Source organism: Oncorhynchus masou, chromosome 29 (genome assembly GCF_036934945.1).
Source record: "Oncorhynchus masou masou isolate Uvic2021 chromosome 29, UVic_Omas_1.1, whole genome shotgun sequence".
Lineage (NCBI taxonomy): Eukaryota > Metazoa > Chordata > Actinopteri > Salmoniformes > Salmonidae > Oncorhynchus > Oncorhynchus masou.
In genome coordinates, this window is record NC_088240.1 from 75,050,083 (window position 1) to 75,073,634 (window position 23,552).

At 43.9% G+C, this 23,552-nt stretch overlaps 1 protein-coding gene and 1 pseudogene across 1 annotated transcript in view; both read right to left on the minus strand.

Moving 5' to 3' along the window:
- Positions 1 to 1,114: 1,114 nt before the first annotated feature.
- Positions 1,115 to 6,169, minus strand: LOC135519749 (zinc finger protein 30 homolog; annotated as a pseudogene).
- A 1,565-nt stretch (positions 6,170 to 7,734) lies between these two features.
- Positions 7,735 to 23,552, minus strand: part of LOC135520539 (multiple epidermal growth factor-like domains protein 8) — a 38,378-nt gene continuing 22,560 nt past the window's right edge. Inside the window, exons 32-43 of the mRNA XM_064946169.1 lie at positions 21,864 to 21,999; positions 21,537 to 21,768; positions 21,239 to 21,365; positions 20,948 to 21,164; positions 20,608 to 20,822; positions 20,261 to 20,456; positions 19,860 to 20,028; positions 18,545 to 18,737; positions 18,169 to 18,339; positions 17,694 to 17,824; positions 10,549 to 10,681; positions 7,735 to 10,358 (exon numbers count right to left, since the gene is read on the minus strand). Of these exons, the coding sequence (XP_064802241.1) occupies positions 8,862 to 10,358; positions 10,549 to 10,681; positions 17,694 to 17,824; positions 18,169 to 18,339; positions 18,545 to 18,737; positions 19,860 to 20,028; positions 20,261 to 20,456; positions 20,608 to 20,822; positions 20,948 to 21,164; positions 21,239 to 21,365; positions 21,537 to 21,768; positions 21,864 to 21,999 (3,417 nt within the window). The 3' untranslated portion in view covers positions 7,735 to 8,861. The remainder of the gene's footprint in view (positions 10,359 to 10,548; positions 10,682 to 17,693; positions 17,825 to 18,168; positions 18,340 to 18,544; positions 18,738 to 19,859; positions 20,029 to 20,260; positions 20,457 to 20,607; positions 20,823 to 20,947; positions 21,165 to 21,238; positions 21,366 to 21,536; positions 21,769 to 21,863; positions 22,000 to 23,552) is intronic.

Consider the following 23,552-nt stretch of genomic DNA (forward strand, 5'->3'; position numbering starts at 1 on the left):
AGTGCATGTCAGAGCAAAAACCAAGCCATGATGTTAAAGGAATTGTCCGTAGAGCTCTAAGACAGGATTTGGTCAAGGCACAGATCTGGGGAAGGGTACCAAAAAAATGTCTGCAGCAACCCTAAGCACGCAGCCAAGCTAACGCAGGAGTGACTTCAGGAAAAGTCTCTGAATGTCCTTGAGTGACCCAGCAGAAGCCTGGACTTGAACCCGATCGAAAATCTCTGGAGACATAAAAATAGCTGTGCAATGATGCTTCCCAACCAACCTGACACAGCTTGAGAGGATCTGCAGAGAAGAATGGGAGAAACTCCCCCGATACAGGTGTACCAAGCTTATAGCGTCATACCCAAGAAGACTCAAGGCTGTAATCGCTGCCAAAGGTGCTTCAACAAAGTACTGAGTAAAGGGTCTGAATACTAACGTAAATATAATTTCATATTTTCAACTCTAAAAACCTGTTTTTGCTTTGTCGTTAAGGAGTATTGTGTTTAAATTGAGGAAAAAGTATTTAATCCATTTTAGAATAAGGCTGTAACATAACAATGTGGAAAAAGTGAAGGAGTCTGAACACTTTCCCGAATGCACAGTATATACACACACACAAACATACAGAGAGAGAGAGCGAGAAATAATACAATATGCTTGTCAGCCATGTTCAAATGTTTGGTAATGGAATAAATCACAACCAGTGCAGGGTTCCCGAGTGGCACAGCATCTCAGTGCTACAGGCGTTACTACAGACCCTGGTTCGATCCCGGGCTGTATCACAACCAGCCGTGAGCAGGAATCCCATAGGGTGGCGCACAATTGGCCAGCGTCGTCCGGATTAGGCCGTCAATGTAAATAAAAACTTGTTTTGAACTGACGTCCCTAGTTAAATAATGGTTTAATAAACAAAGAAAACGGCCAATGACGGCGTATGGACTGAAACAAATCATGTGGTCTCTAACTAATTAATTTAGATAAATATGTTTATAACAATACTAGACCCTTACATAAATTATTTTTCCAAATCAAGGAATACACTAAAAACACAAAGCAAAAAAACTGAAGATCTTTCAGAATGTATTATCACCTACGGATCACCAGGACAATCAGTCATGAAACCATCTTCTGTACATCAGTATATTTTATTTGTTGTTTAAAGAGCAAATAAAAAAAATAACAAAAAATAACTAGTGTTTAAAACCTCTTAGACTTAAGGTCCCGTTCGGGAGACCTCTGTTGTTCTGGTACAGGTTCAGACCCTCTAGCGTAGGATATGAAATCTTAGACCACTTGAAGCTGGGTTGTCCCTTCTACCATTTCAATTGCTCTTCCAACTCTCCAGCTCTTGGTTGAACCCAACATCACAGCCACTGACATGCCTGAAATGCTTGCATCATAGCGCATCAGGAGTGGTTTCATCACAGTTGCACATTCAGAGATTGATTTATAGCCAATAATCTAAAATAATTCAGATTTTAAACAAAAAAATATTAATATTAAATGAAAGGAGAGTTCCTAACGAGTTCATGAAGCCAATCTAGAGTTCTGTGAGATGTTCACAGCAATGGGGGCAAACATTGACAGTAAACATACAAATATGTCATTTAAAGTTATAAGGAACATGAAATCTTAGTCATTTTATAATTTATTTATGCTATATTCAGAAAGCAAGTAATTCCAAGCCTTATTCATACAATTTTGTTGAATAGGAAATAATGAAACATATTTGTACTGTGTACTTGAGCTTGTGTCCTCAAAGTGTCCATCTCAGTAATTTAACTTTTTTTTTTTTTTTTACCAGAAAAGTTAGATAAAACTCCTTCTTTGAGTATACAGCATTACTAGTTATTGTTCATGGCCCTCATAATAATTACTTTTGGGGATTATGTAGATTACATTTTACTGGTTAAAAACAAATAACCATAAAACAAAAGTAACAACCTAATATACACTGAGCTCAAAGTATTGGGACAGTGAGTTTTTGATTTGTTCCTTTGGCTCTGTACCTCCAGCACTTTGGATTTGAAATGATACAATGACTATGAGGTTAAAGTGCAGATTGTCAGCTTTAGTATTTGAGTATTTATATCCATATGAACTGTTTAGAAATTACACCACTTTTTGAACATAGTCCCTCAATTTTAGGGGACCAAAAATATTGGGACAAATTCACTTGTGTAGTGAAGTAGTCAAAAGTTTAGTATTTGGTCCCATATTCCTAGGGACCAAATGATTACATCAAGATAGTAGAGTAACAAACTTGTTGGATGCTACCATGATAACTAATAGTCCTGAATACATTGTGAATATCGAGTGAGAAAGTTAAGAGTACAGACACACACATATTATACTCCATGCTAACCTCTTACCATTACAATAACATGGGAGGTTAAAATATTGTCGGGGGGTATGATATTTATGCCTCTAACTTTCTCACTCATTAATCACGATTCATTCAGGATAATCCGTAATCATGGTAGCCACTAATATAGAAGAAAACATTCTAGTCTTATTTTTAATAAAAGTGACAATACATGATTTACCATTCATTTCTATTGGGCACAAAATACTCTGAAACACACCCAAACAAACAGCAAATGCATCTTGTCACAAGCTTGATGTAAGGCATTGCGCGCTTGGAATATGGGACCAAATAATTTAACGTTTCCCTTAAAACGGGCAGGGAATATGTACAAAAAGTGTTGTTCTTTATAAAAAGTTCACCCGCTATGGATGAAAATACCCCCAAATTAAAGCTGACAGTCTGCACTATAACCTCAGTCATTGTATCACTTCAAATCCAAAGTGCTGAAGTACAGAGCCAAAACATGTCACTGTCCCAATACATGGAGCTCACTGTGTGACCCAACTGGAGGACTGCTAAACCATTGTGGCGTTATCATAAACAGGGGAGCAACATTTCGCTAGCATTTGTGGTCACACATCCATCCCCGACAAGACATCGGACTCCACTCCTATTAATTCATAAGAGTAACAGCTTCATAAAATGTGTTATGTTAAAAACATTGATCATTATCATTTAGGTTTATGACATTAAGCAGGTATTTGGAGAGTTTGGACTTGCGAGCAAAGCTGATAAAGCAGAGGGGACAGGAATAACATTTCCCATTGTGGATTTTCGGTGAGTGTGGGTCCTCATGTGCAGGGTCAGAGAACCTGAACAGATAAACCGGCTGTGGCATTCAGAACATTCAAATGGCCTCTCCCCAGTGTGGTGGCGCTTGTGTTTAGCCAGATCTCCAGACTGAGTGAAGCTTTTACCGCACTCGGTACAGGTGTATGGTTTCTCACCTGTGTGAGTGCGCTGGTGGTTCTTCAGTTGGTCGGGCAAATTGCTTGTCACACACTGTGCAATGGTAAGGCCTCTCACCTGTGTGTGAGCGCAGGTGTATGTTCAGCACCCCAATCCTTATGAACTTCTGCCCACAACCCCACAATGATAGTTTTTCTGGTTGTTGTGTATCTTCAGATAACATTTGTCAGCAAAGTCTTTACCACAGACAGTGCATTTGAAAGGTCTCTCCCCTGAGTGTGCGCAGGTGAAGATTCAGACTTCAGGAAAACTGCCTGTCGCATTGGAAGCAGGAGTACTTCCTCTCACCAGAGTGAACAGTCATGTGCTTCCAGAGTAGCGACTTCTGTTTGAAATCCTTCCCTCAGTCCTGGCATTTCAATGGCTTGACCCCATTGTGTATTAACAAGTGATAACGGTAAGCGCTGGTATCTGAGAAGCATTTCCCTCACTCCTTGCAGTCATAAGGTTTCTCACCAGTGTGGATGCGCATGTGAGTGTTCAGGCTTGTAAGAGTAGTGAGCATCTTGCCACAATCTAAGCATTGGAAGCCGACTTCCAGACAGATCACCTGTTTAGTGTCCTTAGGTCTAGAACCCTCTGGTTCGTGACACCGGTGAGACCCCAGGCTCCAGAAATTCTCAAAGCTCTTCTCACAGTCCGCGCAACTGATGTGTCCATCGGTGCGAACAATGGACATGTTGTGCAAACTCTTGTAGTGCTTCAGCAGGCTGCCAAGGTACTTGAATCTGCGGGAACACTGTCAGCAGGTGTGGAATTTCTCCTGAACCCCGTGGGGACGGCCAGTTCTCCGGGGAGGGGCAGGTTTCTGGGGACGGGCAGAGGGGTGGGCCTGGCGGGTATGAATGTCTAGCTGTTGTGGTGTATGGAACATGCAGCTACAGTGGGGACAGCTGTGTGTGGGGCCATACACTCTTTTACTCTTTGAGACTTGGCTTTTCAACATGGCCAGGTACTGCTTCTGGTGTTTGTTCTTGATGTGATTCTCTAAGAAATAACAGTCAGTAAAGGAGATGGTGCAGTGTGGACAAGGAAAGAACTGAGGAGAATTACCTGAGAGTGAGGGATAGAAGAGATGGGTATGATAAGAGGAGGGAAAAGGGGAGACCATAATGATAAATGTAATTTTCCTCAATCAATAGTCCTTGCCGATATTAATATGAATGTTCCAGTAACCATCACCCATTTAAACTGCACAGTTGGGAGTAGACTGGAGTATGTTAAACAGTATGTCCTGCCTACATGGTTGTCTTCATCCCTCCTGACATTCGTCTCCTCTTTCACCAAATACACTTTAATGTCTCTCAGAAGTGTCTTAACCACCACCTTATGGATTAGAAAGATACAGAAACTACAAGTATGCATTAACAATCTTAATGATCTTGTCACAATACTAGGAACATTAGAAAACACTAATCCTACTCACCTCAGCCAACCTGGTTAGCACTACCACAGGAGCCTTGTGGAGTGGACTAGAATCTGAATGATGAGTTGAACTGGTGCTCTTTGAGAGTGCTTGGGTACAATCTGATTCATCTCTGCCGGTGGAGTCATCACCTGACTGTGGGTCATGTTCTGTTTGTGTTATACCCAGGTTTCCATGGTGTTTAGTCCCCTTGATGTTTTGTGCAGTGGTTTAGTTTTTGCACGTGGTTTCATCTTCATCTTGTTGACTAAAGTGCCTCTAATATCCTCCTTACTGGCATTCTGAGTGAAAAGAGAAGCAGTGTCAGTGAGCATCAGCCTTACCAAGACGAGCTAGACTAGGTCAGGGACCATAAGGAAAACTCTTCTCAAGGCACTTCAATATTTTAGAGACTTTTTCGTAGCAGGTTAGGAGACTGGTTGAGGTTAGGAAAATGCTCTCCTTACCGGCTACGAAAATCACTTTCTTTTCATGGCACTTTGATACAGTGTATCCCAGGACCATTACAGCCTATACACCCAACACTGCAGACTTAGGCTGCTAGGCAATGATGATAGCACACAATTATGGATAATTTGCCAAAAGTGGAATCATTCAACTAACAAGGCTAGTAGTCTTAAAATTACCATAAATTAATGTCCCAGGCATTTATTTTATTAAATCACTCTACATAATAGGCTATTATTAGAGACAGGCTTCTATTTGAGCAAGTAATCTACACTGAACAAAAATAAACACAAAAGTGTTGGTCCTATGTTTCATGAGCTAAAATAATAGATCCAATTTTCCATATGTACAAAAAGATTCTCAAAAAAAGGTTGCACAAATTTGTTTTACATTCCTGTTAGTGAGCATTTCTCCGTTGCCAAGATAACCCATCCACCTGACAGGTGTAGCACATCAGGAAGCTGATTAAACAGCATGAATATATTTACATTTTAGTCATTTAGCAGACACTCTTATCACATAGTTTATTTCTCCGTGGGAATTGAGCCCACAACCCTGGTGTTGAAAGCACCCTGCTCAACCAACTGAGACACACGGACCATACACATCATTACACAGTTGCACCTTGAGCTGGGGACAATAAAAGGCCACTAAAAGGTGTCATACAACAATACCACAGGTGTCTCAAGTTGAGGGAGCCTGCAATTGGCATGCTGTCTGCAGGAATGTTAATTTAATCTGCCTCAAACATCCAACCAGTCTCACAACCGCAGACCATGTGGAACCACACCAGCCCGGGACATCCAAATCCAGCTGCAGGATTGTCTGAGACAAGCTACTGGACAGCTGATGAAACTATGGGTTTGCGCAACCAAAGAAATTCTGCAGAAACTGTCAGAAACCGTCTCAGGGAAGTGCATCTGCTTGCTTGTCGTCCTCATCAGGGTCTCGACCTGACCGCAGTTGGGCATCGTAACCGACTTCTGTAGGCAAATGATCACCTTTGATGGCTACTGGCACGCTGGAGAAGTGTGCTTGTGTCAACATGCCCCATGGTGGCGGTGGGGTTATGGTATGGACAGGCATAAACTACGGACAACAAACAGAATCGCATTTTATCAATGGCAATTTGAATGCACAAGGATACCGTGACGAAATCCTGAGGCCCATTGTCGTGCCATTCATCCGCCACCTTCACCTCATGTTTCCGCACAGCCCCACGACGTAAGGATCGGTACACAATTCCTTGAAGCTGAAAATGTTCCAGTTCTTACATAGCCTGCAAATGCACTAGATATGTCACCAATTGAGCATGTTTGGAATGCTCTGGATCGTTGTGCACGACAGGGTGTTCCAGTTCCCGCCAAGATCCAGCAACTTCGCACAGACATTGAAGAGGAGTGGGACAACATTCCACAGGCCACAATCAACAGCCTGATCACCTCTATATGAAGATTGCATGATGCAAATGGTGGTCACACCAAATACAGACTGGTTTTCTGATCTACGCCCTTACCTTTTTCTTTTGTATGTATATGTGAACAGACAATTCTGTATTCCCAGTCATGTGAAATTCATAGATTGAATTTAATGAATTTATTTCAAATGACTGATTTCCTTAACTCAGTAAAATCTTTGAACATGTGGTATTTTCTTAATGCACACAGCTTTGCATAGTTGTTTAATTGCAGAATTTTTATAAATTTCTTCATTTCCTGAACTAGTGTTATCACTTACACACTAACGTTTTAGTCTTAATATGCCTCTTAATTTTTTTAAAAATTCTTCGACAAATAATTATTTGAAAATATATTTTCGGCGATTATTACTTTCGCAACTAGCAGTTTCTTACTGGCGATAAAAACAAGTCAATACTGAATCATTTAAACGTACCAAATCAAACATTAAACTAAGTAAAACAATTCATTTTAACCACTTAAACTAATTTAGACCTGACATGTGGACGCCCTGGCCGAGGAGTAGGGTTGATCCGAGCCTTTTGAACTCACAACGGCAGTCAAACACCCAAGCTAACTGCCTAAAGTTAGCTAGCTTGCTAGTTACTTCCAGACATAAATGAGAGAACACCGCACTCTGACCATTTTAGCTGGTTAGGCGGTTTTCATATTATCCAGAGCGTTGGCGACTGTAACTGTGCTGCTGGGAAACAATTTAATGAAAATGTTTTTGCCGATGTTTACCGACACCGGTCATATTCAACGGGTGTTGAGCGTTCGTAAATGCATCAGTTATTCTGCGCTCTGGCACACACACCGCTCGCCTCGCAAAATACATGTATGTGTACATGTCATTCAATCATTGCACCCGATAGCCAGAGCGAATTTACGAACGCCTATAGTCTTGTTCAGATCGGGAATTCGATCTATCAACAAAGCACTGTTCCTAGGCCGTCATTGCAAATACGAATATGTTCTTAACGGACTTGCCTAGTTAAATAATAAAAGAGAATATAACTAGTCTCTCTCAACTGTCGCCTCCCTTTCACTAAAATAAAACATGCACAAGAAGAGGTGTGTCATCTTTCTTGCACTTTTAATATTGGCACCTACTCCTCACCAGGGCAGTGTTCCCTTAAAAAAAACAAGAGCAACTTAAAAATGTAAAAAAAAAAAGTGTTAAACACGTAAACAAATACAAGACGAGCACAATGTAACCAGTCTAATAATGCTTGTGACCGGACTCAAGCGTAGCTGAAGATAGTGTTACAATTTGCCTTAATTAGGTGCAATATAACAACCAAGTTAAATCCTTAATTTGAAACAAAATCAATTTAAACAGATATGAAATGGTGTCAAAAGTGTTGCTTTGCTTAATATGTTCTCCATAAGCCTCACAATAGGAAACAATACACAACAGGATTGTTAGTTGTAGGCCTGGGAGTTCAAAGGCAGAAGAACAGAAGGCAGATGAGCAGAGAAACAAATACAACAACCGATAAAGAACTATGTAACAGGTCCTGTGAATGAACATGCACAAATATATACTTAGGGTTATGAGTTAATATCAGACACGTAGCTTAAAAGCTTGCCATATATTAAGTTACAATTAATATTACTCATCATTACTACCATGATATAAAAAACATTGACAACAAGCATCACTTTTGAATTTTTTCCTATCATGTCAATTCAATGTTGCACATCCTGGTAGACTGCGCCTTCTGTCTCTTGTTTTTAATGGTAATGTTTGATTGTCACCTTTTGGGGTATAAAGCACATGTTGGTTCCAACACCAGTAGTTATCATCCCTACTTTTATTGGTCATTCCAAAAAACGACAGTGCAGCAAAAGTCTCTTGTTGTCGACTGCACTCATACCTCGATAGCGGACGCAGTCAGGATGCAACTGAATGGTTGAGCTGATATAACGTGTAGTTGTAGTGCATTTTAGAGATAGCTGGCTTGGTCACGTGAAGCGTTTGAAATATAGCGATACATAACGGAATAAAAGACAATCAATATTGAAACAGTGTAAATACAGGTATGATCCTATCAACTTCAACAGGCTCTTATAACTTCCTCCTGTATGGCCTTTTTCACATTACTCCCCATCTCTCTTCTAACCACTTAACATGTTACTACCACCCCACCACATACCTCTCTCTCTCTTACCCACTTTCTTTTTTCCTTTCTCCCCCTCTTCTCTACATAGCCATGGTGGTGAGGTGCTGATGCCCTAGCAGGCCTTTGCGCCCCCCTCCCACCCCGGGGTGTCCCCCTCCATTGCCGTGACCACAGTACTCCTGGAGATTCTGCCGTAGTGTGACCAGTGCGGACCCTAGGCAGGCGCGGTTAGGGGCCAGGATGCCCCCCGGCAGCTGGATGAGGACGGTGGCCACCCCGGCCATGCCGTCGTCCGTGGGCTCCAGGGTGATGGGCCCCACCTTGAAGGTGGAGTAGGAGAAGCCCATGAGCTGGGACAAGAAGGGGTCGGAGCGGCAGAAGTGCTGGTAGCCACTGTGGGAGGACGGGTGGTGGTGGTGCGAGGCCGTGGTGTTGGCGGTGGTGGGGACATAGTGGTGGGTGTTGAGGTAATGCAGGGGCAGGTGTTGCCCACTGTTGCCCCCTCCACCCAGGGTAAGGTGGTGGTGGACGGTGGGGCCGGAGCCTGGCTCGTGTTTGTAGGAGATGGCTCCAGCTCGCCCCCTCTGGCCAACTACAATGCCCCCCAGCTTGCCTGTACGTGCATGGGTCAGGGACACGGCATTGCCCCCCACCCCTCCGCCCCCTGTGGAGGGCAGGTAGATGAGCTGGGGCTCCTCTGGCTCCAAATAGACAGTGAGCTTGGCAAAGGGCCTGGACGCCATCTTGGTCATTTCCTGGATATGACGCCTCTGCTCTCGGCGGAAGTCCATGAACTGCTTGATCTTCCAGAGGAGGACACAGACAGAGAGGAAGAGGAAGAAGCAGGAGAAGAAAACAGAGAAGAAGACGAACAGGTCGATGTGAGCCTGGTCTTGGCGGAGGAAGAGCAGGCCCTGGGACTCGCCCCGTCTCTCCTCGGTGCCTACACCGCGCAGGGCGATGTAGAAGCGGCTGGACTTCAGGGAGTGGACCTCATGGGGGAAGGTGATGACCACACGGTCACGGACACCTCGAACAATCAGTACCGTCTGGGGCTTCCACACCGTGATGTAGGAGATGAGCCCCTCCGTCTTGGCCTCCCGCACCTCCCTGTCCGCCCCCTGGGGCTTGGCGTGGAGCTGCAGGGGGGTGTTGGGGAGCATGGGCCCAGCCAGGCTGGATGAGGAGTTGGCATAGACCTTCAAAGGTGATGGAGGCGTCTCCTTATCCCCCCCGCCCGCCCCACCTCGGGCCGCCGACTCGTCCTCGATCTTGATGGCGTGGATGCCTGTGTGGCGGTCCACTTCTACGATGAAGGTGTCGTGGGAATTGGACACGTACACCTCCACCTCCCCGAAGGTCACGTCGATGGTGACCCGGATGTCAACGTTGGTGAACTTTGGCTGGGCAGCAAAGAAGACGGTGCGTCCCTTGGGCAGATTGCGGATGGTGGGGTCGTGGAAGCAATTTGTCTGAGAGGTGGGGTCGAAGCAGCACTCATTGTCCACATTGAACTGCCGGTAGCACTGGCGCCCGTTTACCGGTGTGCCGTTGAAGGAGTCTTTGCACTTGGCGCACTGCGTAAAGGATTCCAGATAGGGAGAAGAAACAAGAAATAAGTGCATGTAAGTACTGTGCTTATTGTCTGTATATGGGTGTGATCTTTACAACCAGGAATATCAAGGTATCCTTATTCAGAACTCCCCCTGCTGTATCAGTATATCTGCTTGTAAACTGTGTCTAGTACCTGCACCATCCTATCCATACCTGTGTTCTGTAGCAGTCCTTCCTGTCGCTCTGCGGGCTGCTGAGGCAGGAAGAGGTCTCTGTGTTGTTCTGACATGGGCAGCCTGTGCCGTCATGTTCATTACACGTGTCCGCATGGCCATTACACTGACACCTGCAGGTGGGAGGAACAAAGAGCATTTCAGTTTTCTGTGGGATTCAGCCCCCCTTCAGCCCCCTCTGCTTTTTACAGAATCACACCTTCATCAAGAACACTCTTCTGAAGTGCACAGTTTGGAAATGGGCGGCAGAAGAAATGGCAGCAGTTTTACGGGCGCCCAACCAATTGTGCAATTAAGTGTTTCTTTGTGTGTTATGTGTAACTTATTTTGTACATAATGTTTCTGCCACAGTATCTTACTGCAAAAAAATAGCTTCTGGATATCAGGACAGCGATCACTCACATTGGATTAGACAAAGACAGGACATACTCCGAACACCTGACAAGGCCAACATCCCAGTTATTGGCAAGAGGAAGAGACGCAGGTACAGAGGACACAGAGCGGGGTGCCTCGTAAGGATCCGCAGAAAGCGAGTGGGGAAGCTGCCGTTACCACCAATATTACTCGGCAACGTGCAATCATTGGACAAAAAAATTATACGAGGTACGATCACGAATATCCTACCAACGGGACATCAAAAACTATAATATCTTATGTTTCACGGAATCGTGGCTGAATGATGACATGGACATTCAGCTAGCGGGATATATGCAGCACAGGCAAGATAGAACAGCACACGAGGGGGGGGGGGGGGGTCTGTGCATATTTGTGAACAACAGCTGGTGCATGAAATCTAAGGAAGTCTCTAGATTTTGCTCCCCTGAAGTAGAGTATCTTATGATAAATTGCAGACCACACTATTTGCCAAGAGAGTTTTCAGCTCTACTTTTCGTGGCTGTTTATTTACCACCACAGACAGATGCTGGCACTAAGACCACACTCAATGAGCTGTATAAGGAAGTAAGCAAACAGGAAACCGCTCACCCAGAGGCGGCGCTCCTAGTGGCCGGCGACTTTAATGCAGGGAAACTTAAATCAGTTCCACCTAATTTCTATCAACATGTTAAATGTGCAACCAGAGAAAAAAAAACAATTCTAGATCACCTGTACTCCACACACAGAGAAGCATACAAAGCTCTCCATCGCCCTCCATTTGGTAAATCCGACCACAACTCTATCCTCCTGATTCCTGCTTACAAGCAAAAATTAAAGCAGGAAGCACCACTGACTCTGTCTATAAAAAAGTGGTCAGATGAAGCAGATGCTAAACTACAGGACTGTTTTGCTATCACAGACTGGAACATGTTCGGGAATTCTTCCAATGGCATTGAAGAGTACACCACATCAGTCACTGGCTTTATCAATAAGTGCATCGAGGACATCGTCCCCACAGTGTCTGTACGTACATACCCCAACCAGAAGCCATGGATAACAGGCAACATTCGCACTGAGCTAAAGAGTAGAGCTGCCACTTTCAAGGAGCGGGACTCTAACCCAGAAGCTTATAAGAAATCCTGCTATTTCCTCCGACAAACCATCAAAACAGGCAAAGCGTCAATACAGGGCTAAGATTGAATCGTACTACACTGGCTCCGACGCTTGTCTTGTGTGGCAGGGCTGGCAAACTATTACCGACTACAAAGGGAAGCACAGCCGCGAGCTGCCCAGTGACACAAGCCTACCAGATGAGCTAAATCACTTCTATGTTTGCATTGAGGCAAGCAAACACTGAGGCATGCATGACAGCATCAGCTGTTCCAGACGACTGTGTGATCACGCTCTCCGTAGCCGACGTGAGTAAGACCTTTAAACAGGTCAACATACACAAGGCTGAGGGGCCAGACGGATTACCAGGACGTGTGCTCCGGGCATGTGCTGACCAACTGGCAGGTGTCTTCACTGACATTTTCAACATGTCCCTGATTGAGTCTGTAATACCAACATGTTTCAAGCAGACCACCATAGTCCTTGTGCCCAAGAGCACTAAGGTAACATGCCTAAATGACTACAGACCCGTAGCACTCAAGTCCATAGCATGAAGTGCTTTGAAAGACTGGAAATGTATCACATCAACACCATTATCCCAGAAACCCTCGACCCACTCCAATTTCCATACTGCCCAAACAGATCCACAGATAATGCTCTCTATTGCACTCTTTATTTCACTCCACACTGCCTTTTCCAACCTGGACAAAAGGAACAACTATGTGAGAATGCTATTCATTGACTATAGCTCAGCGTTCAACATCATAGTGCCCTCAAAGCTCATCACTAAGCTAAGGATCCTGGGACTAAATACTCTGCAACTGGATCCTGGACTTCCTGACGGGCCGCCCCCAGGTGGTGAGGGTAGGTAGCAACACATCTGCCATGCTGATCCTCAACACTGGAGCCCCCCAGGGGTGCGTGCTCAGTCCCCTCCTGTACTCCCCGTTCACCCACGACTGTATGGCCAGGCACGACTCCAACACCATCATTACGTTTGCAGACAACACAACAGCGGTAGGCCTGATCACCGAAAAGAGACAGCCTATGAGATTATGAGATCCCTATGAGACAGCCTATAGGGAGGAGGTCAGAGACCTGGCCGGGTGGTGCCAGAATAACAACCTATCCTTCCATGTAACCAAGACTAAGGAGATGATTGTGGACTAAGCGAGTGCAGCAAGGAGCCACAGTAAGTTGCTAGCTAGCATTAAACGTATCTTATAAAAAACAATCACTCAATCTTAACATAATCACTAGTTAAACTAGTAATATCATCAACCATGTGTGGTTAACTAGCTTGTCCTGTGTTGCATATAATCGATGCGGTGCTTGTTATTTTATCATCGAATCACAGCCTACTTCGCCAAATGGGTGATGATTTAACAAGCGCATTCGCGAAAAAAGCACTGTCGTTGTACCAATGTGTACCTAACCATAAACATCAATGCCTTTCTTAAAATCAATACACAAGTATATATTTTTAAACCTGCATATTTAGTTAATATTGCCTGCTAACACGAATTTATTTTAACTAGGGAAATTGTGCCCCTTCTCTTGTGTTCTGTGCAAGCAGAGTCAGGGTATAATGCAGCAGTTTGGGCCGCCTGGCGAACTGTGTGAAGACCATTTCTTCCTAATAAAGACCGTAATTAATTTGCCAGAATTGTACATAATTATGACATAACATTGAAGATTGTGCAATGTAACAGCAATATTTAGACTTATGGATGCCACCCGTTAGATAAAATACGGAACGGTTCCGTATTTCACTGAAAGAATAAACATTTTGTTTTTCGAAATGATAGTTTCCGGATTTGACCATATTAATGACCTAAGGCTCGTATTTATGTGTGTTATTATATTATAATTCAGTCTATGATTTGATATTTGATAGAGCAGTCTGACTGAGCGGTGGTAGGCAGGAGCAGGCTTGTAAGCATTCATTCAAACAGCACTTTCCTGCATTTGCCAGCAGCTCTTCGCTGTGCTTCAAGCATTGCTCTGTTTATGACTTCAAGCCTATCGACTCCCGAGATTAGGCTGGCAATACCGTAGTGCCTATATGAACATCCAATAGTCAAAGGTATATGAAATACAAATGGTATAGAGAGAAATAGTCCTATAATTCCTATAATAACGACAACCTAAAACGTCTTACCTGGGAATATTGAAGATTCATGTTAAAATGAACCACCAGCTTTCATTAGTTCTCATGTTCTGAGCAAGGAACATAAACGTTAGCTTTTTTACATGGCAAATATTGCACTTTTACTTTCTTCTCCAACACTTTGTTTTTGCCTGTTTTAAACCAAATTGAACATGTTTCATTACTTTGAGACTAAATTGATTTTATTGATGTATTATATTAAGTTAAAATAAAAGTGTTAATTCATTATTGTTGTAATTGTCATTATTACAAATATATATAAAAAATAAAATTTAAATAAATAAAATTAAAATCGGCATTTGCTTTTTTTGGTCCTCCAATTATCGGTATCGGCATTGAAAAATCATAGTCGGTCGACCTCGAGTCCAAACACACCGAGACAATCGTGAAGAGGGCACGACAAAGCCTATTCGCCCTCAGGAAACTAAAAAGATTTGTCATGGGTCCTGAAATCCTCAAAAGGTTCTACAGCTTCAACATCGAGAGCATCCTGATTGGTTGCATCACTGCCTGGTACTGCAACTGCTCGGCCTCCGACCGCAAGGTACGACAGAGGGTAGTGCGTACGGCCCAGTGCATGCAGCCATAGACACACTGTTCTCTCTACTACCGCATGGCAACCGGTACCGGAGTGCCAAGTCTAGGACCAAAAGACTTCCCAACAGTTTTTACCCCCAAGCCATAAGACTCCTGAACAGGTAATCAAATGGCGAACCCGGACTATTTGCATATTGTGCCCCTCCCCAGCCCCTCTTTTACACTGCTGGTACTCTCCGTTTATCATATATGCAGTCACTTTAACTATACATTCATGTACATACTACCTCAAATCAGCCCGACTAACCGGTGCTCCCACACATTGGCTACCCGGACTATCTGATTTGTGTCCCACCACCCGCCAACCCCACTTTTACGCTACTGCTACTCTCTGTTTATCATATATGCATAGTCACTTTAACCATACCTACATGTACAGTGGGGCAAAAAAGTATTTAGTCAGCCACCAATTGTGCAAGTTCTCCCACTTAAAAAGATGAGGCCTGTAATTTTCATCATAGGTACACTTCAACTATGACAGACAAAATTAGAAAAAACTTCTTCTTTAAGAGGCTCCTCTGTCCTCCACTCATTACCTGTATTAATGGCACCTGTTTGAACTTGTTATCAGTATAAAAGACACCTGTCCACAACCTCAAACAGACACACTCCAAACTCCACTTTGGCCAAGATCAAAGAGCTGTCAAAGGACACCGGACACAAAATTGTAGACCTGCACCAGGCTGGGAAGACTGAATCTGCAATAGGTAAGCAGCTTGGTTTGAAGAAATCAACTGTGGGAGCAATTATTAGGAAATGGAAGACATACAAGACCACTGATAATCTCCCTCAATCTGGGGCTCCATGCAAGATCTCACCCCGTGGGGTCAAAATTATTACAAGAACGGTGAGCAAAAATCCCAGAACCACACAGGGGGACCTAGTGAATGACCTGCAGAGAGCTGGGACCAAAGTAACAAAGCCTACCATCAGTAACACACTACGCCGCCAGGGACTCAAATCCTGCAGTGCCAGACGTGTCCCCCTGCTTAAGCCAGTACATGTCCAGGCCCGTCTGAAGTTTGCTAGAGAGCAATTGGATGATCCAGAAGAAGATATGGAGAATGTCATATGGTCAGATGAAACCAAAATAGAACTTTTTGGTAAAAACTCAACTTGTCGTGTTTGGAGGACAAAGAATGCTGAGTTGCATCCAAAGAACACCATACCTACTGTGAAGCATGGGGGTGGAAACATCATGCTTTGGGGCTGTTTTTCTGCAAAGGGACCAGGACGACTGGTCCGTGTAAAGGAAAGAATGAATGGGGCCATGTATCGTGAGATTTTGAGTGAAAACCTCCTTCCATCAGCAAGGGCATTGAAGATGAAACGTGGCTGGGTCTTTCAGCATGACTATGATCCCAAACACACCGCCCGGGCAACGAAGGAGTGGCTTCGTAAGAAGCATTTCAAGGTCCTGGAGTGGCCTAGCCAGTCTCCAGATCTCAACCCCATAGAAAATCTTTAGAGGGAGTTGAAAGTCCGTGTTGCCCAGCAACAGCCCCACAACATCACTGCTCTAGAGGAGATCTGCATGGAGGAATGGGCCGAAATACCAGCAACAGTGTGTGAAAACCTTGTGAAGACCTGTGTCATTGCCAACAAAGATTATATTACAAAATATTGAGATAAACTTTTGTTATTGACCAAATACTTATTTTCCACCATAATTTGCAAATAAATAAATTAAAAATCCTACAATGTGATTTTCGGGATTTTTTTTTCTCATTTTGTCTGTCATAGTTGAAGTGTACCTATGACGAAAATTACAGGCCTCTCTCATCTTTTTAAGTGGGAAAACTTGCACAATTGGTGGCTGACTAAATACTTTTCTGCCCCACTGTACATACTACCTCAATCAGCCCGACTAACCGGTGCCTGTATATAGCTTTGCTGCTATTATAGCTTTGCTACTGTTATTTTTCACTGTTTTTTTACCGTTGTTTTTATTTCTTCACTTATCTATTGTTCACCTAATAACTTTTTTACTTAGAAATTGCATTGTTGTTTAGAGCCTGTAAGTAAGCATTTCACTGTAATACCTGTTGTATTCGGTGCATGTGACAAATAAACTGATTTGATTCGGATGGGTGTGAACACCAAAATATGGCTCCTTGTCCCTTTCATCCATTAAGCAGTGGTGTAAAGTACTGAAGTACTACTAGTACTGAAGTACTAGTATTTTTTTGTGGTATCTGTATTTTTCTTTACTATTTATATTTTTGACAACTTTTACATTCATTCCTAAAGAAAATGTACTTTTACATCTTACATTTTCCCTGACACTCAAAAGTACTCATTACATTTTCAATGCTTAGCAGTACACAAAAATGGTCAAATTTCGCACACTAAACAGAGAACATCTCTGGTCATCCCTACTGCCTCTGATCAGCCAGACTCACTAAACAGAGAACATCTCTGGTCATCCCTACTGCCTCTGATCGGACAGACTCACTAAACAGAGAACATCTCTGGTCATCCCTACTGCCTCTGATCAGACAGACTCACTAAACACAAATGCTTTTTTAAACGATGTCAGTGTTGGAGTGTGAACCTGGCTATCCGTAAATAAAAGAAAAAAAGAAAATTGTGCCACCTGGTTTGCTTAATATAAGAAATGTTAACTTATTCATACTTTTGATAATCAAGTATATTTTAGCAACTACATTTACTGTTGATACTTAAGTATATTTAAAACCAAATACTTTTACTCAAGTAGTATTTTACTGGGCGACTTTCACTTTTACTTGAGTCATTTTCTATTAAGATATCTATACTTTTACTCAAGTATGAGATTTTAGTACTTTTTCCACCACTGATTGCAAGTGAATTAGATGTGGCTAGAGGTTCATTTGAAAGGAATCACTACTCACTTGTCACAGTTCCCCTGCAATAGGAAGTAGCCGCTGAGGCAGCTCTCACACTTGTCCCCCACGCTGTTGTTCTGGCAGCTCACACAAACCGCTGAGTCCTCTGTAGGACCCTCCGACACCCACTGAACAATCTGATAAAGGAGAGGGAGTTCAACAAGAGAATTGCAGTTAAATGACATCCAAGGTGGTATACCCGTTCCTACACAGTGAGTTTCTAGCTTGCATATAAATCTCTTTAATTAATTGTTACTTTTATTTCTTATCCGTATTATTTTAAAACTGCATTGTTGGTTAGGGGCTCGTAAGTAAGCATTTCACTGTGAGGTCCACACCTGTTGTATTCGGCACATGTGACTAATAAAATTTGATATGACCACAAAAGATGTTGTTGATCAGATCCAAAGTAATCCATTAATAAACTCAAAGCAAGTTGGAAAGAACATATAAATGAAGTAAAACAGACAGAGTCACTTACTCTGTCTGGGTCCAGAGGGTGGTCTTGGGGGTGGTCTATCGCCCTCTTGTGTTCGTCCCGGGACAGACACACTGCGCTGTTACCCCTGCAGAATTCCCGACAGGGGCGGCACGTCCCCCCGCCCACCGCCAACCCCACATACAGGGGCTTACACTTCTCACAGTGATCACCCTGGAACAGGAGAGAGAGCCACAAACATCCGTATATGATACACTGAATGAACTGAGAATCTGACCTGTGATCAGCACCAGTGTGTCACTAGTGTTTTGGCACTCAAGATACACACTGGGCTGTGACATGCATAATCTTACAGTTGATGTGCTGAAATACTGTGTGTGTGTGTATATATGTGCGTGTGTGTGTCTGCCACACTCACCATAGTGTTGTTTTTACACTCCAGACACTTGTCAGGCTCAGACACTCCTTTACAGTTGCTGTGTTTGTTACAGCGACACTGAGACGAGCAGTTGTCCCCCACAAAGCCAAAGTGACACTGACACACTCCCGGGGACACACAGGTCCCATTGACACAGCCCTGAGCACAGACTGGCTCACACTGGCCTGACGCACTGCAGAGAGGGAGTAGAGAGAAAGAGGAGAAACTTAAACAGATACTATGTATGTGTGTGTGTGTGTGTGTGTGTGTGTGTGTGTGTGTGTGTGTGTGTGTGTATGTGTATATGTCTACTGAATTTGTGGCGCTGTTTGTTTCCAAGTTTTAATGTCACATGCACAAGTACAGTGAAATGCCTTTCTTGCAAACTCAAAACCCAACAATGCAATAATCAATGTATTACTAGAAAAAAACACGAGAAATAAGAAATATGAAATACACAAAGTAAGCAATAAGGATACTATATACAATAAATATTTAGAAAGTCTGTTCCAATACCATATTTACATGTGCAGGGATACTGGAGTGATGGAGGTAAATATGTATAGGGATAAGGTGACTGACTAGGCAAAAGGATATAAGATAATCAGAGTAGCAGCAGCTTGTATGTGAGTGAGTGGGAGGTTTTGTAGAGTCAGTATAAATGTATGTGCTTTTTATGTGTGAGTTAGCAGATGATGGTGTGTGTGTGTGTTGGAGTGACAGTGTGAGTGTGTAGGGCCCTGTGAGTGTGCTTAGAGAGAGTGCAAATATTGAAATAGAAGGTCAATAAAGATACAAGACAAACTCAGTCTGTGTAGCTATTCTGTTAGCTAATTATCAGGCTTATTGTTTGGGGATAGAAGCTGTTTAAGAGCCTGTTGGTGTCAGACTTGATGCATCGGTACCACTTGCTGTGCGGAAGCAGAGAAAATAGTCTATGGTTGGAGTCTAACAATTTTTCGTGCCTTCCTTTCACACCTCATGATAAAGATGTCCTGGATGGCAGGGAGCTCGGTCCCAGTGATGTACTGGGCTGTCCGCACAAACCTTTGTAGCGCCATACGATCGAGGTCGGTGCTATTGCCATACCAAGCAGTGATGCAGCCAGTCAAGATGCTCTCAATGATACAGCTGTAGAATCTTCTCAGGATACTATGTATGTATACCAACTGAATATGTAGCTGTGTTTGCAGGACAGGTGGAGTGATAGTACTGATGATTGTGATGATGATGAGGTTATGTGTGTATAGCTGTGGAGGTATCCAAGTGCTGCTACTTCTGCCGTTAATGATGATTGTGACGTGTGGTTTCCTACCGGCTGAGAACGTAGCCCTGCTTGCAGGTGCAGTGGTATCCCTGAGTCAGGTCATGGCAGTCCTGGGTGATGTTACAGTGGTGGTGGCCATTGGCACACTCATCCTCCTCTGGGCAGTGGAGGAAGGACCAGCTGCGGTTTCCCTGGGGACACACTCCCTCACTCACACCTGACAACACACACACGGGGAAAGTGAGGAGAAGAGGTAACTTGAAATAGTTAGTTATCGGGAGTAGAGTATATAACACTAAATGTCGGACAATAAAGTTGTATTCTATAAAGCTCATATTTTATTCTCTCTCGCTATATATATATATATACACACATACACAGGATGAGGATCTATTATTCTATCCTATAAAAGGATATTCTCAAGATCTACTTAATTCTGTTCCCCTTACCGTCGAGGCCTCCCTGCAGGCAGAGTCCAGCCCCGTTGCCCCCCTGGGCAGCACACCAGCCACACTGGGGCCAGGCGATGCATTGAGAGCACTGGGTGAGCTGAGCACACTGGGGGGAGCAAGAGTCCCCACCAGACAGCAGACGACCACACTGACCCGCCTCACAGCGCAGAGGCACGAAGGACGGACTCACACACTGGAGGAGAGGAGAGGGGGAAGGGAAGAGAGGGCAGAAATATAGTCTTGTTCGTTTTTTTAAGCTACAATGCAGAAATATATTTTTTGCAAAACATTGACACAGATATGGCCCTACCCCGCCACCCACACACAGTCTGTCTCCGTCTTACCTGCTGCAGTGCCATGCTCCACACACAGTGCTGCCAGCCCCCGTCTGAGCCCCGGGAGCCCAGGCAGAGGTTGCAGGTGCTGAGGTGGTGGCAGGGGGGCGGGCAGGGCAGAGGAGGGGAGGACTCCACCTGCATGGGGGACACGTTGAGCAGGGCATAGCTGAAGCACGTCCAGTCGTAGGTGGGGTTCACACTCAGGATGCGCCTGGTCTCGCCTGGGGGAACCGCAACATAACTTGTAAGAGAGTAGTTCTCAGTTATTCCAGCCACAACTTAGTCTAGTGGTCTACCCATAGACTCCTGTCCCTAGCAATAGAAGGTGAATGGAGGTGTCTCTCACCGGTGCGTTTGAACTGGCGTGTCCACATGCACTTCCCTGAGGCGGTGCACTTGGGGCAGTCGGAGGCCTCACAGCTGGTCTCAGTACAGTTGCTGGACAGGAAGATCTCTCTCTGGTTGATCCTACAGTCGTGTTCTGAGGTGCAGCTGACTGTACTGCTGATGCATGCTCCCTCTGGACAGTTGGTGCACCACTTACACTGCAGAGCAGACTGGGACTGACAGAGGGGAGGTTAGTGTGTGTGTGTACTGTCTGAGCTGATGTTTGTGTGCATTTGGGTGTGTGTATTACCTGTGAGGGGCTAGAGAAGGTCCTGGGGTGGCGTGCCAGACACTCGCTGCAGGTCTTCAGTCTGCGACACTGGTCTGGTAGACGAGGGGTGGGAGAGCAGGGAGACTGACCAATGGAACAGCCCAGTCTGGGAGACAGGGACAACACACCATAAAGAGGGAGAGAAGGGATAGTTTGTCACTAATTCTGAGATAGGGAAACATGATTACACAAAGTGACAACACCAACAAACACCTCCAAAATAAAAGACAGTCACAACTTGGAAACAACATAATTCCCATGATAACCATAGCTTTACCTCTCAGCAGTATCAGAGGCGGCGCAGGTACCCCTGCACCAGACACAGCTGCCTGTGGTGGTGTTGCAGGCCTCGGGCGTGGGCAGCAAGGCACAGGGGTCAGAGGGAAGGGTCAGGGTGAGAAGACGCCCCAGGGTGACCCCGTTGAACCCCCCAGAGAGGAACAGCCGTCCACCCCAGCCCACCATGGCCAGAGACACTGAACGGTTAACCGGCTCGCCCACCGCCGAGTCTGAGCGAGAGGAAGGATAATCTCCACATCATCATCAAACTGAGCATATACGCAGTGTTTTGGCTAGCCACGTGTAGTGTCAGTCACACAGTTACCTGGCTGTATCCAGGTGTTACAGTTGATCTGGTACAGAGACACTGTGTTGCTGTAGTCCTCCACTCCTGTCCTCCCTCCCACGATCACCATGGTGTCTTTTATCAGGGCTGCAGCGTGGAAGAAACGGGACAGGGGCTGGGGAGAGAGAGGGAGAAAGTGAGAGAGGGAGAAAGAAAAAAGAACGTGTTAATATAAGAAAAATTGTTAAGATATAATGACGATGTCATCAATTAACCTCTTACATCTATGGGGGCGCTATTTCATTATTGGATAAAAAAACATGCCCGTTTTAAGCGCAATATTTTGTCACAAAAAGATGCTTGACTATGCATATAATTGACAGCTTTGGAAAGAGAACACTCTGACGTTTCCAAAACTGCAAAGATATTGTCTGTGAGTGCCCCAGAACTGATGCCACAGGCGAAACCAAGATGAAACTTCAAACAGGAAATGAGCAGGATTTTTGAGGCTCTGTTTTTCATTGTCTCCTTATATGGCTGTGAATGCGCAAGGAATGAGCCTGCCCGATCTATCGTTTCCCAAGGTGTCTGCAGCATTGTGACGTTTTTTTAGGCATATCATTGGAAGATTGACCATAAGAGACTACATTTGCCAGGTGTCCGCCCGGTGTCCTCCGTCGAAATTGGTGCGTCATCTTCAGCTGCACGTCTTGTTCCAAGCGATTCACAGGAGAAAGTAGACATCCATGAACGATATATCAATGGAGAGATATGTGAGAAACACCTTGAGGAATGATTCTAAACAGCGTTTGCCGTGTTTCAGTCGATATTATGGAGTTAATTTGGAAAACAGTTCGCCGTTTTGATGACTGAATTTTCGTTTTTTTTTGGTACCCAAACGTGATGTACAAAACGGAGCGATTTCTCCTACACAAAGAAGGTTTCAGGAAAAACTGAACATTTGCTATGTAACTGAGAGTCTCCTCATTGAGAGCATCTGAAGTTCTTCAAAGGTAAATGATTTTATTTGAATCCTTTTCTGGTTTTTGTGCAAATGTTGCCCGCTAAATGCTACGCTAAATGCTACGCTAGCTATCAATACTCTTACACAAATGCTTGTTTTGCTATGGTTCAAAAGCATATTTTGAAAATATGAGATGACAGTGTTAAGAAAAGGCTAAGCTTGAGAGCTAGCACATTCATTTCATTTCATTTGCGATTTTCATAAATAGTTAACGTTACGTTATGGTAATGAGCTTGAGGCTATAACTGGATACAGGTTTTTTTCATAGCCAAACGTGAACAAAATGGAGTGATTTGTCCTACACAAATAATCTTTTTTGAAAAACTGAACATTTGCTATCTAACTGAGAGTCTCCTCATTGAAAACATCTGAAGTTCTTCAAAGGTAAATTATTTTATTTGAATGGTTTTCTTGTTTTTGTGAAAATGTTGCTGGCTGAATTCTAGGCTTATAGCTATGGTAGCTATCAATACTCTTACACAAATGCTTGTTTAGCTATGGTTGAAAAGCATATTTTGAAAATTTGAGATGACAGTGTTGTTAACCTCTTACACTTATGGTGGCGCTATTTCATTTTTGGAAGAAAAACGTTCCCGTTTTAAACAAGATATTTTGTTACAAAAAGATGCTCGACTATGCATATAATTGCTACTGTTCGAAAGAAAACACTCTGACGTGTCCAGAAATACAAATATCTTCTCTGT